This window comes from Chrysemys picta, chromosome 11 (assembly GCF_011386835.1).
Source record: "Chrysemys picta bellii isolate R12L10 chromosome 11, ASM1138683v2, whole genome shotgun sequence".
Taxonomy (NCBI): Eukaryota; Metazoa; Chordata; order Testudines; family Emydidae; genus Chrysemys; species Chrysemys picta.
The window spans coordinates 47757144-47775977 of NC_088801.1; the positions used below are offsets into that span (position 1 = coordinate 47757144).

At 39.6% G+C, this 18834-nt stretch overlaps 1 protein-coding gene across 1 annotated transcript in view; it reads left to right on the forward strand.

Annotated features, from left to right (window-relative positions):
- Window positions 1-18834, forward strand: part of ZNF804A (zinc finger protein 804A) — a 226857-nt gene that overhangs the window by 155811 nt on the left and 52212 nt on the right. Inside the window, exon 2 of the mRNA XM_065561982.1 lies at window positions 3356-3499. Coding sequence (XP_065418054.1) covers window positions 3356-3499 — 144 coding nt within the window. The remainder of the gene's footprint in view (window positions 1-3355; window positions 3500-18834) is intronic.

Genomic DNA, 18834 nt, shown 5'->3' on the forward strand with positions numbered 1-18834 from the left:
GCCCCCAAAGCTGCAGACTTTAACCAAAAACTGCTCAGCAAGTCACCTATCTCCAGACACCCAGCTCCCAAAGGGATCCAAACCCCAAATAAATCTGTTTTACTCTGTATAAACTTATACGCGGTAAACTCATAAATTGTCTGCCCTCTATAACACTGATATAAACAAAAGTGATTTTCTTAAGTATAAAAAGTAGTATTTAAGTGGTTTCAAGTAATAACAGACAGAACAAAGTAAGTTACCAAGCAAAATAAAACAAAACACGCAAGCCTAAGCCTAATACATTTAAGAAACTCACCCTCAGAGATGTTCCAATAAGCTTCTTTTACAGACTAGACTCCTTTTTAGTCTGGGCCCAATCCTTTCCCTTGGTACAGACCTTGTTAGTTCCAGCTCAGATGGTAACTAGGGGATTTCTCATGAGTGGCAGCCTCCTTTGTTCTGTTCCACCCCCTTTTATAGCTTTGGCACAAGGCAGGAATCTTTTGTCTCTCTGGGTCCCCACCCCTCCTTCTAAATGGAAAAGCACCAGGCTTAAGATGGATTCCAGTACTAGGTGACATGATCACATGTCACTGTAAGACCTCATTCTCCATTCTTTCAGGGCTGGCCTGCACATACCCAGGAAGATTTGCAAGTAAACAGAGCCATTCACAACCAATTGTCCTAGTCAATGGGAGCCATCAAAATTCCAAGCCACCATTAATGGCCCACACTTTGCATAGTTACAATATTTCTAGCTTCAGATACAAGAATGACACATTCATACAAATAAGATGAACACACCCAGTAGATTATAAGCTTTGTAATGATACCTTACAAGAGACCTTTTGTATAAAGTATATTCCAGTTACATTATATTTATACTCATAAGCATATTTCCATAAACATATGGAGTGCAACGTCACAGTTGCATCTTTATTTTTGCTATATATTGTTGTGCAGAATTGCTGTGTATTTTTAAAAATTCCATAGTGTATTTCAATGGTAGTGATCCCTGTATAATGACTGGTATGAGTCTAAGCACTAAGGCTGCATAAGTGTTGTGGTGGCATGATTACCATGGCCCAAGGAACTGCTATTTCTGTTATGATGCATTGGCTCTGCCGAGTATAATTGCAAAGTAAACTTCATTTCAGTTATAGTGGCCCTGATTGTCTCACTCTTATGATAAGTAGTACTTTATTCCAGAAGCAGTACCATTGACATCAATGAGGATATTAAAGAAATTAGGTGCTATTCCATTTGAGTAAGAGTAACAGAATCTGGCTCAGTGTTTGATTTGTAAAGGGCTTTGCGATCCTCAAATGAAGTGTTATAGAAATGAAAAATAGCATCATCATGGTTTGTCACTGTTCCTGTCTTGCATATTCTTGTACTTGCACGTTTCCCTCTAAACAGTCTTATACAACATTCTAGAGCTGTAATAATGCTTTCATTTCACAAATCTCTCCACCCCTTAATTTTGTAAGACTGGATGTGAATCTCTTTGGAGACCACCACCGCAACTCCATACCAGTTTCTGCAGAGTGTTGCAAGACATTCCATCCCCTCAGAGATTGACTGTACTGCCCCCACTTCAACCCCAAACTCATCCACACTAAGCAACTATAGAAGTGATTTGAAATAGAGAGTTTCAAACAAGTTAGTAACTGCAGGGCTTCCAGGCTAGGCCCCCATACACTATACATTTATTTCTAAGTATAGAGTAGCACCTTTCATTCCTGGAACGGATAGCTCACTTGGTTTTTATATGAAACTTAGTTTTTATAAAACATAAGAATCTAAAAAACATTTTTAAAAATGTGTGATTTCCCCTTCCTCATTAGAAACATTGAGCCATTTAGCTTCCATTCAAGACAAAATTCTGAGCTGATTTTGTTATTCTTTTCATGACTCTACCCCCATAGTGCTATCTACTGTATCCTAATAGCAAATACTCAATCTGATTTCATTGTAACAAATGAAAGTAGATGATAAAATAGCTATGATTATGCTACTTGTGAATGAATCAACAATGTTTGCCAGCTGCTCTGCCACTTTGAATTATATTGAAATAAGTACCATTTTAAGATGCAACTCTAAAACTGAAGTTACTATGATTGTTACTCCCATTATTTATTTTAAAAAAACACCTCTTCTGAACTTTTTAGGAAACTCCATAATGTATTGCAAATTTATACAAGCTATTTTAAAAACAGACTTTGTATGACATGCTTTTACAATTGTTAATAAATAAGTATAATAGGGAACATTTTAATTCATTTTTCAGAGATAAGGTCAATATTAGGTGGTATGAATATAAAATAATTTTTCATAGTGTTTTTTTTTTATTTTACTCCTTGAAAAAGGAGGTTGTTGAGAGAAACAGACTGATAGAAACTAAAGTTGGTTTAAGAAGCCTCATACTAATCACCAAATAATTAACCAGACAAATGTATTCTTTCCTCAGTGTATGGACTTGGAGTAATTAACGTTTATACCAATTGGAATGTTAGGGCCTGATTCTGATCTCACACACAGTGCTACAAATTGGGAGTAATACCGCTGAAGTCAATGGAGTTACCCTGATGTCAAACTGATCTGAGATCAGAATCAGACACTGACTATGGTCTTCAAGAACAGGCAATACTATAGTCAATGTATCTGGGAAAGAAAACATCAAATAGGAATTTATAGAATTTATTCTCCAATAATAAACAAGATTATTTTTAACTCTGATTCTTTGCAAGAGGTTAATATATGAATGACAAGCAGAGCTGTATTTCTTTTTTACCGATGACAAATAACAAATTGAGGGGAAAAAATCATTAAACCTCCATCACAGAAATGATCCTTTAGTTTATCTATCTGTGTATATTTTCAGATAGGTCATTCTAAGGGTGGTTGTTTTATTTTATTTTTTGTATCATCATCATTCATTGGAATTGCCCTGTAACCAGAGTAGATTAGTGATTTTGTTGTCTTCATGCTTGTTCTGGTTAGGTACACTATACGCTGAACATTTTAAGCATTGGTTATTTGACAGACATTAACATTAATGTGACCTTAGGCATGATAAATATTTGGCCTTTTTGGACAGAACTTTAAACAAATTGCTTCTCTAGACTTGTATCTTTCTGATATCCTAAGAGTAGCCTTCAGTTGTGTAGCAAATCGGAATGTGCACAACTGTGTGCCTCTCACCTGATACAGAAAATATGTGCAGTGTGACCTGGTAAATATGTGCATGCTTTTAGTTATGGCAGTATCAATGTTGACAAATATGATTAAAATGAAGAGCACAAATCCAATTTCTAGCATCAGAGGGACAACTAAAGTTCTGCTGTTTTTTTTGTTTGTTTGTTTTTTTCAGGATTATGCTGAAAAGGAGAACACAATAGCAAAAGCCCTAGAAGACCTTAAGGCCAACTTCTACTGTGAACTCTGTGACAAACAGTACTACAAACACCAGGAGTTTGACAATCACATTAACTCATATGACCATGCTCACAAACAGGTAAGAGGAATCTGCTAGATATGTAGTCATTCCAGGTGGGATTTTCAAAGCCACCTATGGGATTTGGATACCCAGGATGATCTCCTGGCCCTGCAGAAGTCAATGGGAGCTTGGCCATTTACTTCAGTAGGCAGGATTTCCCCACCAATTTTCATTAAAATTAATGAGGAACTGGGTGTCCAAATCCCTGAGGTGACTGAAAATCCAGGTTTCAACTATGTCCATAGTTAGTAATCCCTAGAACTGAGAACTGAAATGTGCAGTTTGCTTAGAAATAAATCTTAAAAGATGTTTTGACAAGGGAACCTCCAAGGTGACCTGACTGTGAGAGAAAATACCCAGGTCTATGGGAACTGTGAGCATTCTAAAAGTGAATGGAAGCAGGGAGTGATGAAACGTACTCAGAAAAACATGAACGTAAAATTCAGTGGTTCTCAGTTTCTCAGTAGTTTGGCATATAAATAAATATTGTAGTCTATTAGTTAAATGTGCCCTAGGAAACAGTCCTTACCACAGATGCAGATAGGAAATTCTCATCACAGTTGATTCTACAGGAATGGAGAACTTATTGCTAGGTTTTCTTTTACCACCAATTACATTTCTCAAATGAATTGTAATTTTTTTTTAAATGGATCAATGATAAAAATATAAATAAGAAGAATACACAGTTTTTGACTCACAGCTAGCTATGAGCTAATTGTGAACTCTGAAATGCACATATTTGTATATTCAATACTAACCTTCTTTAAAATACTGCATGCCACTATGATTATTTATGTTGCTACAGGCAATACTGAATTCATAGTGAGAAGCAAGGCAGTGGAATCACCGGACCATAGGAACTGTGTTACAGGATAGGACCATTAGTCTCTCTAATTCAGTATCCTGTCTCTGACAGTGATCAGAACAGTATGCTTCAGAGTAAGGTGTAAAAAATATTTTAGATATTATTTCCTTATTCGTAGTTTCAGTTGGATAGTTTTATTTAATGACTTTGATTCCTTGAGCTAGAAAGTACATAAAGAGTGAAGTGTAGGACCAAACATAGTGCTGAGTCTCCTATGTTGCTTGCAAGTTTACAAAACATTTATCTCTGTTGTACTCTCATGGACCTCTCTGTGCCACTTGCACCATCATCTAACACAACCACATTCTCCAGAATGATAGTTGCCCTGCCTTTTTTTCCCTCCAAAGCATCTTCCTGGGACACATCATTTCTCTCTTTCTCATCACTAGCAGGAGTAAACACTACATTTTTAATTAGGTAGTACACAAATTACTCTATCAGCCCTTAAATGGTTTATAATTAGAGTTTATGTAGAAGCCTACAGAGATCCAGCATCTTATTCACAAAAGCCTCCTGTTAAAGGCAGGAGAGAAAGAGACTTTAAATGAGAAACTAATTTTGTTTTTTGTAACACCATGCTGTAGTCATTTGTTGGCAGAATTTCAAAAATTGGGTTACAATTAACTGTTCTGCATTTTTATTTATGCAACTCAGATGTGCAGAATACCTGGAAACTCAAAAGAATGATGGTGGACGTATGAAAATAACTGTAGAATCTTTGGCTATGTGCAATGAATTTCCCTTTTGGAATTTAGCGTCACCCACTTAAATCCCATGTATATTCTTTCATTATGAGCAACATGAATCAAGTCATTCCAGTAGAACAATATATAGTATTAAAAGTAAACTATCCAGGTGTGGTTTTTTTTAAATAAAAAGCAAATTTATAAAAAGAAAATGGTTAAATCTCCTGTGAACTTTAGCTAAGACACAAAAATAATGAATATAGATCTTCTTCTAAGGGCAGGATTTTCTGATTCTCTCTTTCATAGGATTTATACCTTCATTGGCCTCTGCCAGACAGGTGGACAGAGCATTGAGCCAAACTTTATGGCAGTTTCTATGTTCCTATGATACTAAATTTAACTCGTCAGGTTTTTTTAAACAGTTTTCATAAAATGAGCTGATCCTAAGTTCAGGGAAAAAGCAACACTGAGACTCAGTAGGAACTGTCACTGACACCATACTGAGTTCGCTATCCCCAGCAGGGACAGAACAAGCCAACTCAGCAGCACTCTCAGTCACTGCCAAATTTTTAAAGCAAAGAGGACTCAGCAAAGACTGCAGCATTTAGTCTTTTCTCTATTAGTTATAGATGGGATGAGAAGACAGTGTTTTGGATCCTAGAGGTCAGGAGTGATGCCAAATAAAGACTAGTGTTCAATGGTTAATATTTTTGTGTGTTTATTTGTATTGCAGTGGTGTTCAAAATGTACTAGGCACTATACCTAGATATGGGAAGGCATAGCGCTCATGAAATTTCAGCCCTAAACGGGGGATATTTTGTAAGGCCAGCTGATCATATGAGATTTCTGTCTGCATCCAAATAACAACCAGAAACTAGTCTCCTTCACATTTTGGATCAACTGTGAATACAATACCTTACTCTTAGGGATTCCGATGCAAATTTGCAGTCTGAGTCCATCTGTAGAACAAAGTGCGTCCAAACAAAGTGATAATTCTCTGTACTAACCCTGGCAAATTAGGATATTGTTCCTGAAATAATAGTAATAAAGAATATTTAGCCCTTATGGCGTGATTTTCATCCGTTGATGTCAAATTGTCTTACAAAGTTGGGTAAGCATCACTATCCCCTTGATGTCTGAAGTTGTGCGTGCTCAGCACAAATGATATTGTCAGAAATTCAGACCACTTATACAACTGCCTAAATATAGCATCGCTAACTTGGCAATCTGTTGGTTTCGATATGGTGAGTTTTCTGATTCCCCTCCCCCCACGTTTTTGAAAGAGACAAGGTTCTTTTTGCATTTTTTTAATCAAGTACATTCTGCCTGTCAGTGATGATGTCATTTTTGGTGGCTTCCACTCAGCAGGCACCTAATAGTCATTTCAGCAGGCCAGTTCTTGCTCCCTCTCTTCTCTTTCTGCTCCAACAATCTGGGAGCCACTTGTCTAACTATTCGCTCATTGCCTCTCCCACAAGACAAAGTTTATGGACTTTGTTGTGTTTGTCATCCATACAGAGAAGTGAGATAAAGACATAAATACTCCTGGTGAAAGGTTGCTACATAACACAACTTTATTTCTCAGTCTTCAGAATAACACACAAGAACCCTGAAACAGACATAAAGCAGGCTGTTCCCTAAAAACAGAGAGGCCCAACTCACCCCACCTTATTCTAAACTGGCTGCAGAACTGACTCAGCTGACCCAGATCACATGGCTTCCTTCAGAGACCCCCATCCTGCAAGCTGGACCTGGAAATCTCTCACATGTAAGATGTAGCTTGTCATTTTTTTAACCAGTTTCCAATATACCACAGACTGCAGAGCAGCTATCTATAATCCCAGTGCCATCAAGACCTAATGCTATCTGGATGATCTACTGGTGATAGCACAATGATGCTACAAAGTGACAGCTCCCCAAACCATCACATTCCTAGGGTATGGTAGTCTCATGGTGAACCATCAGGAGATTGTCCTTATCCCATCTCAGGAACTATTGCAGCCAGACATTACTGAAGGAGGATGTTCTTTAAGACTTGCTTCTTTCCAGCAGTTTATAGCCTGATGTAGCAGCAGAATAGAAAATAATAAAACTATTTACTTACCTGTAATTTTGTCCTCTTTGAATGGGAGCCTTACTGCTTTGTCAAGAGCTGCCCTGATTTCTTGTGTTTGACAAGTCTGAATATCTGGCTTCATGATCATGCTAAGGGATCTTTCTCTTCAGGTGAGAGAGAGAGACATCAGAACACATTTTTTTCTTGAGGTTCAGGCTGTTGCCTCAAGATCTAATTTATTTTAGTGTTTTCTTGTTCTTAGCTTTGACCACAAGACCTGGGGAGTAACATCAGTACAGTTCACCAGTGCATCTGTAAAGGGTACTTACAAGAAGTGTGTCCATGGGGAAAAAAGTCCTTGCCTCAGGGACTTGAAAAAGAAAAAAAAACAAAACACCGAGCAGTTCCAAGTGCAAGGGAACAGCAGCAGATACCCATTCAGAGAGGACAAAATCAGAGCTAAGGATGCTAAGCATTATCATTTAACTCGCTGTTGGACAGTGTGGGCCTAAATAGCTTGTCCAAGGTCCACGGCAGATGTGGTAATAGAATCCAGCTCTTCAAACTCCTGGGCTTCTACTCAAACCATAGGATCACCCTGTCTCTCTTCTGTTGATAAGGAAGCATAGGATGAATACAGTGTTTGTCACAGAATCTTTTCTTTTTTGGTCACATCAATTAAAACTGCAGTAAAGGTGATCCTCTATTTATAAAAAATACTTGCTTCAACTATAGGGATATCTGCCTTATCTCTTCTGACATAGAAAATAGCGATTACATTCCTTTAGTGGATTGTGAAGACTCTGGAGGTATTTCTGTCTGGGCAACTGTCAGCAATGTTACCTATAACTTTCTGACATGCGGGAAAAATGGAAATTCCTGTAGGTGTTCCTCAGAACACTTCAGTGTTGGAGCGGCAGCTGAATATACAGTATATGGCAATAAATGACCTTCATCTAACAGCCCGTGAGAGTCAGCATAGTGCAGTGTTTTGTTATATCAGTGAGGAAGGCCAGATCACACAAGGTCTCCCGAATCAGTTGTTCCTTGAGGGACTTTTGCTTCCACAAGAACAAAGTGATTTTATTTCTGAATTTGAAAGCCCGCAGCACTGTCCTGGAACCTCTGACTAACCACCTGACACCACAGAAGCATATCTGATCTTTCAGTGCTCTTTCAGTATCAGGACAAAACAAAACAAATTTAAAAATAACAAAAACACCAAGATGTGGATGAAAAGTAAAATAACAGAGCTAATGCCAAAGAGAGTTTAATCATGCAGCTAGATTACAGTCATATGAGTGCAACTCAGGCACAAAATGGTCTCATTAAAGTCAGAGGCCATTCCTCAACATATGGCTCACTGGATGAAGATCACCCCTCCTTATATAATTAAACTAGTTGTGTGCAAGGACCTACGCAGGAGTTGTAGGGTGAGAAATGCCTGTGGGCTGCAGTAGCAGGTGTTGCACCCCACTCCACGTGTGTGAAGTTTTGTTGCCACTAGATCTGCATAACCATGGATCCTGTGGCTTCTCCCTTCCTCTCAACCCACATTATCTTCTCTGCACTGGCCTTCTGAGATACTGCATTCTGATTATAGAGAATACCTATAATGTAGCCATTCGGAAAGGAGTCTTTGCTCGTATTTGGGTGTTTATAACATCACAAACTACTTCTGAACTAACACATAACAAGTGAAGAAGAAGGGTGAAAATGAGATCAGTTTTACAAAACCCCAATTTTACTAAGGTTTCAGATGACCCCCTCAAGACATTTTAAACTTAAGTTTATGTGCACCTATATAGGAAACAATGTAGGGCAGCCGATTATACAGTGGTGAATGTTAACATGCTGACTACTGTAAATATATGCTGTCAATTGTCTAATTCCTTAGACAATGTAAAAACAAAAAAACCCACCAAACCCTTGCAGTCATCTTTTAAGCTTTTTTTTTTTTTTAAAATCAAGATGTGTGGATATTTTCTTTCTTTGTGAAAATAAATAAATAAATATCCTAATCCATCATAGTGGATTCTTTCCTGTGCCAACTTCCATCATTCTTTCCTCTGCCAACTGCCATTCACAACATCCAAACATCATTGTTTTGAGAAGAAATTATGTTGTTTGAAAGGGATAATGAACAGCACAACCCGCCTTAACTCTTCACTTGAAACAAAACACGCTGTGTGTCTCCACTTTTCCATAACCAAAGGTTTCTTTAAAAAAAAACCCAAACTTTTCAACAAAGATTGTGATGAACAAAGTGTCTGTCACAGGATGCATATCCATTAAAGATACATATTATTATTATTCTAAGTAAATTAACAAGAGCTATTGTGACCTTGCAGGCTTTCCGAAGGGAAATTCCCCATCAAGATCTATGCAAGAGAATTACTTGTAGCTCAAACTATATCTGTTATACATCAGAAAATGCAAATGGATGTGTGGTTGTCAGCAGAGACAGTATTTGGGGGGGAAAAGAGCCATAAGCAGTGGTGTGTTGGAACCTGATCTTTCTATTATGATACCTCACTGCTTTTTAATCCCTGTAACCTCAAAATGACAGAGGGAACGTATCAGAAATAGGAATTTTGCTTTGAATTTGATAAAAAACAATTCTGTTACCTTTGCTGCACAAGATTAAAAACAAAACAACCTCCCAGTATATTTAGGGGTGATAAAACAAACCTCCATAAAATGTATTGTAATGAATCTACTGAGCATGAATAGAGCATTGCAATCAATCTGCTGATCATGAATTTGCTGCTGCTCTTCTGGGTCCTGACTGGAGGATGATAGACATGGATAAAGGTCCTATGTCAATGGGGAGGGAAATTTGAGATCTAGAGGGATAGTGACAAAGGCAGCTCCAGGTAATGGGGCTGAGTCTCTGGAGCTGTGTATAGTTGAGTTAATCTTGGATTAAGAATAATGGAATTTATGTACATCGTATAGATAAGAACATGTATGTAGTGTAAATAAACATACAGTAGACTAACTTCCATAGCATAAATTTCTAACAATGGAAACTGACCTGCTGCAAAGCCCTAAAATCAACCACTTCTTGGCTGAAGACCAACAACATTTTATATTACTTTTTTCATGTCTGTCTATTCAAGATACGTCACATTCACATTACTGACATAGGATCAGGCTAAGGCAGCAAACTGTCTTGAGAGTGTTGTCATTGCCACAAAATACTGATTAGCTATTACTCACACCATCTTGGAACACTTGGCTTTTAAAATGTTGTCCTGTATTATAGCAGCATACTGGAACTGAGCCCTGTTCAAAGTGAAATCTTAAACGCTTCAAAAGACTCCCAAGAACTCTTCCACATACAAAACAAATCCAAGGTTATAGACACAATATAGCGGACCAGAGTTTGGTAGCCCCATAAAGGTGAGGTTCCATTTGGTCAACTTTTTTATAAAGTGAGGATGTTGAACTTCTTTCACTTCATTTTTATATCTTGCTCCCTCCTGGTTCTGGTACATACATCCTGCTTTACCTTCACCCTGTGAGTGCTTTGCGGAGATTCAGGTCTCCTATAACTCAGTGAGGGAGCAGACTGGAGGTAGAACCTGAGGAAGGTCATTGTCTGCAGTGTCATTCTCTTAAAGACACAGAAAATTCCAATGCACTTGGATTCTGACTGATTCAGCATTAGCTTTTGCTGGGTCACTAATAAACCCTGAAACCTGCTTAAAAAGGAGGAGTGGAATCAGAAGACACAGACGATATGGCAAGAGTTGGGCTGCTGTCGAAGACTCTGTGGGCCATGAAGTTGATCAGCGGCACATAGCTTCAGCACGAATGGCTCTTGGCCCAGTAGATTTTCTAAGAAATGAGAATTTCAGTGCCAAAGTCCCTGCCCCTTCTGCAGCAGGCGGGGAAAAACCCTATTTCCCAGTGGAATTATCAGGCAGAAATCACAAAAATGAAGTGGAAACACCAATTTTTCCATTTTCCTACATGGAAATAATATAGCTCCTGTCCTTGGTAGAATTTGGCTTACAGAAATCAGGGATGGAAAATATCTTCGGCATCATCCTGTCCTGTCCATTTCCTGCCAAGGCAAAATACTTCGCTGCAGCTTATTCTGGTGCACTTCATCTTCTCTAGTTTTAAATTACTTAAGTGATGGGGCTTCCACCACTTCCCTTGAGTTCCTGCAATCAAACAAGCAGAAAACTAGTTTCCAGATAGGGAGCAAATTTATATTGCTTCTTTCGGTTTGCTAATCACATTAGAGCACAGTGATATTTCTCATTTCTGTGTCTCCTGATGTGCAGGCAATCTTGACTCTCTTGAATGTTAATTAAACATGGACTGGGATTTAAAAGCTTTTATTTAAATTGAACCATAGGTAGCTCTCTCTCACTGCTGAAAATCACTTTGGCATTTTTTTTCTATATATTTTTTCTGCAGAAGGAGCTGTTTTTCTTTACTGCCCATGGTAATGTTAAATTCAAATGGCAGCCACTATTTTTTATATATATATACATTTATTTCAGGTCTTCTTTATATATGAACAGGCAAAAAAGCATAAAACCAATTATATTACATCTATTTTCTAAGTTGTTATGGTTGTTATGATTTTTAAATATAGCTTTTTATGTATTATCATCAGTAGTTACAATTATAAGGAGTATTATCAAGTTTGGGCATGTTCATTACATACTTCCACTACACAGTGTCTGATTTGTAATGTTTGAGAGGGACAGAAATGTTCCAGTAGAACTCTGTTATTTCTTCCTTCCACTCCATTTAAAAAATGCTGATATTGCTGATCCCGGGAGAAAAGCAAGATTGCCAAATGACAGTACAGCACTGGACCATGAAGAAGGTGAGGCACAGAAATCAAGATCACACTCTGCTAAAATGTAAGGCTGTGACCAGAGCACAAAGGCAGAAAGAGAATTCCAAGTATGAGTTTATTTTAGAGATACTAGGCTAACAGACATGACTTTTTTTGGAAATTGGCCTTGCCTTCCCGGTGCATAGTAGTTGCTCTATAAATAAAATTAAAGTCTAAATTATGTCTTTTAAGAGACAAGGTAATGCAGCAAGTTGCACTTTTAATGCCGTATAGGACATAATGCTTCCTGGGTGCTGAAGAAAATACACTTCTTACATTTAAAAATTGATATGGGCAGCACTCTCCACAGCACTACTACTCTACTCTCATCTGCCCCTGTGCAGGGGTGGAGACATAGTAACACCCAGGTCCTGACATGCCCCTTCTGAAGTGCTGCTGAAATCTAAGTGCAAATATGAGACCTGGAATGCTGCAGGGGGAAGGAGCTACACTGGATTTACACCAGGATTGAATTTGGTCTGTTGGTTTTGCAAATCACATGAAAAAGAAAGGAAATATCATTACATTTAGCAATTGACTCTTCTGCTTTACAGCCAAAATTCTAAATTGTATCAGCTCTAAAAGGACTGTGAAAAGTGATGGTAATATTTTCCCTTTTTGTAATTATTAGAATCCACCCATAGAATGGACTAATATTGATTGATCAATCTAGATACATACAATTTATTTCAGATCTTCTTTATATATCACACAGGCAAAAAAGCACAAAACCAATTATAAAAAAATGTTTTGTTCTGCTGGTTCTCCTTTAATAACATGCTGGCATCGAACATTTGTAAATGACTGATCTTGCACTGCTTTATTGCAAATACTTGTAAAAAGAAGTAAATCCGTTTGTATTAGTTATTAACAGACTTTATTTTCTGTGTATTTAGGGGGAGAACTCATGCAATGCTTTCTGAAACAGCAAGAGTTGTAATTTAGTTTCCTTTCAGTACTCATATTACTCATAAGGTACATGTCAAGTAATGATTTGCCATTTGATACCAGCTGTCCCAGGGATTTAGACCACTTCAATTAAGGACTTCAATCTGTCAGTTTAGACTGGAATATTACTGAGTGAAATATAATACTACACCTGCAATTTTCTTGCAATTCTAGCCACTTTTATTTTCTCATTACCAAACAAGCCATAAAATGCATTTTTTTAGTAATTATAAATTATTGGAAAGATATTGTATATCATTTTTAATACATTTCCTAGCCCATGAAGATTTGTTCCTGTCTAATATATACTGTTTTCCTAACTGGATTATTGACTGTGATGAGGTGTGTTTAGAACAAACAGGCCATACTGGAAAAGTATATAGAATATTTAGTTCTACTGGAATCAAAGTGAATGCAAGTAGAATATTAAACCTACATACCAATGTTTCACATTTCACTCAGCAGCCTGTAATTTTCTGAAGAGGTAGAAATTGTCTGTTTATTTACAAACTTTCTTGAATATGAAAGTTTCAACCTCATACTTCCGCCCTGGCTATTAGCATTTTCTGTCTTAACTATAGCAACCCTTTCTTTGCTGCCCTTCCTGACATTCACATGTCTCTCGGGTCCATTCAAATCACTTCTGCTATCATATTTTACTTCCATTACTATAATCATGCCAGTCCCCACACCCTTTGTCACAGTATTAAATACAAGTTATTTACCTTACCTTCAAAGCCTTTCATAACTTAGCCCCTCCCGAATGTTTACTCATATTATATTGTCTCTCTGATTCCTCTCTGCCAGTAATGCAATATTTTATTACCCAATTGTCAATTTCTCCCAGGATCACCACTGTGCTTTCTTCCATGATGCACATTTGACAAGCACTCTCCCTGAACTAATCTGTAAAGCAGAAACTTTTCAAATACCTCCTCCAGATTCACTTCTACAGTACCACGTAGGGTAAACTGACAACTAATAATAGTTAGGCATAGAACAGCTAAGATAATTAATGTCTTCTGTTTGTTTATATATATTTTTTAAAACGAGAGAACGTGAATCTAACTGTGCCAGCATGCCTTCTGCACACTGTTATCCTTCTCTATCCTCTGCTGGTGTGTTATACCACCTTGCTGCATCTTGTCTTAAATTAGATTTGACTGAATCCTCTGGGCATTACTGTAATACAAATAATAAATAATAAATAATATTAATTCAAATTCATTAATGATTAATGCAGCTACTTTTAAATGCCCAGCTGCTCTGGTGCAGCTTCCTCCTGTCATCATGCTATGCTAACACTACCAAATATTAACATTAAAAGCTGATATTATAAACTGAGCCCACCTTCCTCTCCCCACTGCTGAAAATCTTATAACCTTTCTGTGTGATGAAATGAAGAGAAGACTTTTTTCTTAGGGTACATCTACACTACAGGGGGGAGTCGATTTAAAATACACAAATTCAGCTACGTGAATAGCGTAGCTGAATTCGACGTATCGCAGCCGACTTACCCCGCTGTGAGGACGGCGGCAAAATCGACTTCTGCCGCTTTCTGTCGATGGCGCTTACTCCCACCTCCGCTGGTGGAGTAAGAGCGTCGATTCGGGGATCGATTGTCGCGTCCCAACGGGACGCGATAAATCGATCCCCGAGAGGTCGATTTCTACCCGCCGATTCAGGCGGGTAGTGTAGACCTAGCCTTAGATCCAGATTTTTCCCTAATTCCCTTTTCTTTGTTGCTATTATCATTAACTATGTATTGCAGTAGTACCCCAAGGTCCCAGTCTGGATCAGTGACTCCTTAGGCTATGTTGCATACAAACACACGGGTAGATACAGTGCCTGCTCCCAAAAGTTAAGGCCAGGCACAAAAAGCAAAAGTCACAGGCAAAAGGAGGGAAAAACAAGATAGGGCTTGTCTACACTGCCACTTAAGTTGACATAACTTACATTGACTTAATGTGGTATATACAACCATGTTATGTTGATGGGAGATGCTCTTCCACCAACATAGCTGCTGCCTCTCATTGAGATGGATTAATTATGTCGACGGGAGAGCGCGCTTCTGTCGATGTAGCACATCTTCACCAGACGCGCTAAACAGACACCACTGCATCAATTGCAGCAGCACTGATTTAGCACAGTAGTGAAGTCAAGCCAATAGTAAAAGTTTGCTTTGTCTGTACAGTGTGTTACACATACAAAAACTACATTACAAGCATCATTAAGATTGGAAAGTCAAGCACTCAAAATTTAGGTTTCCTGTGCTACCTTATGCATATGCATTATGCTACAGTCTTTAATTACATAATCACATACTATTTTTTCTACAGTGCGCAGGATGGCCAGTGTTCACTTAATGAGCAGCTAGTCAGTATTTTGCTTTCAGCGTACATCCCATGCCTTGTTTACTACAGACTACTCAACCCCTGTTCTGAAGTCAGAATTATTAAGTTCCTCCTGGGCTTTTCTGGGATGTTGAGTGCTTCACAAATATTCATGTATTTTCACACCACCCAAATAAGGAACTGACGCACAGAGCGTATAAGGTCAAAAGTATATGCTATTTGTGGGTCTCAATTTGAGAGACCTAACACTTGATTTTTCAGGGTAGTCAGCATTACATAACACTTTATATGTTCAAAGCATAGTTCACGTTGACTTCAGTTGTAACTGAGAGTGATCAGCACTTCTGCAAAGCAGACCCCAGGGTTTCAAGTGAGTCACCCAGAAGAGGTGGCATACACAATTAGTGACCACCTATGAAAAGTTTGGTTTACCTGACTTGACTAGCATCACACAGGAATTCTGTGGCAAAGGCGGGGACAGAATCCAGTTCCCCAGAGCAGCATTTAAGTGCCTCAACCATGATATCATCCTTTCTCCTCCTTCTGAAAATCCTCTGCCTCATTCACTACACATCTTCCAAGGGAGGCAGCATGGTCTAGTAGATAGGGCACTGGACTGGGTGTCAGCTGACCTGCATCCTAGTCCTGCTTTGTGATCTGGTGCCAGTTACGTCACCTTTCTTTGCCTAGTACATCCCTTCCAACTTCTGCAACAAATGAAGCAGGGTCCTACTGTCAACAGTCTCTGTCATCACACAGTCCTCATTCATCTCCAGAGCAGGTTCATCCTGCACATTTAATGAGGGTGTGATTTCCTAGATTTTTAAATAATTACCAGAAATTCCATCATGTGGGATCATGTTGACCCCCATATACATCATCAGCAGGGTTGGAACCTTTGGATCCACCGCACAGACCTCCACCTCTTGAGCTAATAGAGTAACACTTATTCTCTGTGTGGGCCAGCACTAGAAGGGAATAGAAGACATTGCCAGTGGGTTGATAGCAGAGGAGTAGTGAGATTCAAGAATTTTGGGTTCCTTACTATACTCTGAAAGGGGGTGTTATAGTGGGCACAAAGTCTTCTGCCCATTCCCTCCAAGTATGACCCTCTTGTGCCCCACCCCCTCCAATCTGTTGCCATGCGTGTCCTGTCTCTTTCTCACCCCTGACTCCTTGTGCCAGTCCCAATCTTCTAACCCTAGCCAGTCACAATCTCCACTTCTCAGGCTCCTCATCCTACTCCCAGACTCCTTGCCCCAACTCCTCTCTCTCCCTGTGAACTCCCAGTCTGTTTCCTTTCCCACTGCCAGTCTCCTTGCCCGGCCATTCCCAGTACCCCCAATCTCTTGATCCTTGTTCCTAAAGTCTGAATTCCACCCCATTTTGGCTCCTCATCTGATCTGTCTCCCCCTGCAGTACGGGCTCCCAGCCCCCAATTTACCTTCCTAGGCTTCTCATCCAGACTCTCAGTGTCACCCCTCAGAGGGCTGTCTCTTTGCTCAGCCTCTCCCAGTTCTCCCCTCACACCCTGGCTTCTTGTCAGATCTGCCTTCCATCCTCCTTCACTTCATTCCCTCACCCCACTGGTTCTCATTCCCAGTTGCTCTTGGTCTCCTGGGCTCCCCCCTGCAGTGCAACTCCCAGTCCCAGTTTTCCTTGCCTTCCTGTCAGCCTCCAGTCCCAGTCTCCCCCAGTCCAATCTACTCCCCCCAAGATCTCTAGAGGTCAGGTTCTTGTCCCCTCTGCATTTGAATCAGGAATCTTCATCCTTAACACTTCCTGAGCCCAGTGGGGTGAGGGAGGGGTCACAGAGCACAGAAAAGACAGGCTCTCTGCTCCCAGTTCAGGTGACTGGACCTGGCACAGCCCAGAGAAACCCAGAGCTGCAATTGCAGGGAAGTCCTACTCATCCACAGGCTGAAGAAAGCTCAGTGCAGACAGAATCTTCAGTGAATTTATCTGCTTAAATCTAAGAAATCTCTACTGAGCATGTGCAAAGTGCAATTTTTCAAAGGATTATAACGTGGGCAAATTTGGCAACAAGGTAACCACACATCCAAATTTCAGTCCTGTTCCAAAACACAAGCGCGCTAGCCCTTTTCAAAGGAAAGATCACCAATATGGTTTATTATCAGCACAACAATGCGGTTTCCCCCCCAGCCTCATTCTCAGAAATTACTGATTTGGTTTTGCTGAAATTTTCCAAAACAGTTCAGCCTGAGGTAGATACCCAGCATGTAAAATCTCAGGCAAACAGTTAAAGTTAGCAAAGTTATAAGCTACTGAAAACAGGATCTTATAAAGAGACGTGTCAGGCAACCAATAATAGGCAGTGCTACCAAACCCTCCGATAATAACATGATGGTTCCAAATATTTTTTACTTTTAGTAACAGGTAGCAATTATAATTTGATTGACATTACTCTGAAAATTCTAATTATCGGACACATTTTCATCCACAGCTCTGTTGCTACAGAATTTGCTTTTAAAGTAGCCACTTCTTATTATGAGGTATCCTTTGCTTTGGTTCTGCATAACCAGACAGCTAACAGCAGAGGAAACATGAATCTGCTGATAAACCTGACCCGATTAACAAGAAAGTAAGCAAGGCAAAGTCATGTCAAATTATCTTCCATAAGAAAGAGATGGGAAGGAGGGAAGAGCCAAAGAGTTGCCAAACAGAAAAAGAAAAGGACCAGTGTTGAATGAAATGGAATTTTCAGGTTTCAATAAGAACACCATCAATAACAGTGTAAGCAAAATATAAGAACTCTTGTAAAAATCCTAGGAAAAGGCCACTTTGAGTACAGTAAGGCTATGGGATGTGATTTCCTCTAATCATGTAGATCAGGTGTTCTCTGTCCGCCCCCCAACATGCTATAAAAACTCCACAGCCCACCAGTGCCACGACAGCTGTTTTTCTGTATATAAAAGCCAGGGCCAGTGTTAGGGGGTAGCAAGCAGGACAATTGCCTGGGGGCGGGGCCCCACGCCGTAAGTTGCTAAGGCTTTGGCTTCAGCCCCAGGTGGCAGGGCTTTGACTTTCTGCCCTGGGCTCCAGTGAGTCTAACACTGGCCCTGCTTGGTGGACCCCCTGAAACCTGTTTTCGACCCCCCAGGAGGCCCCAAACCCCTTGTTGAGAACTGCTGGTATAGATCAAGCTCATCAAACTAGCACAAGTATAAATAGCAGTGGCTCCAGCATGGCACTGGTAGTGGTAGCGGAGGCAAGGCTGAGCTGTACCAAGTACATACCCACCGGTTTCAGGCAGGTTTGTACTCAGTATAGCTCAGCCATGCCCCTGTGCTGCTACAAGTGCTACCATGGCTACACAACTACTTATACTTGTGCTAGCTGAATGAGCACTCGTATGGGTATGTATACATGAGCTGTAGAATCAAACACTCCTAGTTTCCTGTGTAGATATAGCTTATAGTAATGTGGGATCAAATTCTGCTCACTTACTCACATATGGGCCCATTCCTGCAAAAGAACTTCAGTGGGATTTCATGTGGGCTTCAGCTGAACTTAGGTGGTGCATATGCCTTTTGCTGATCCACTGCACAGCAGTGAACTT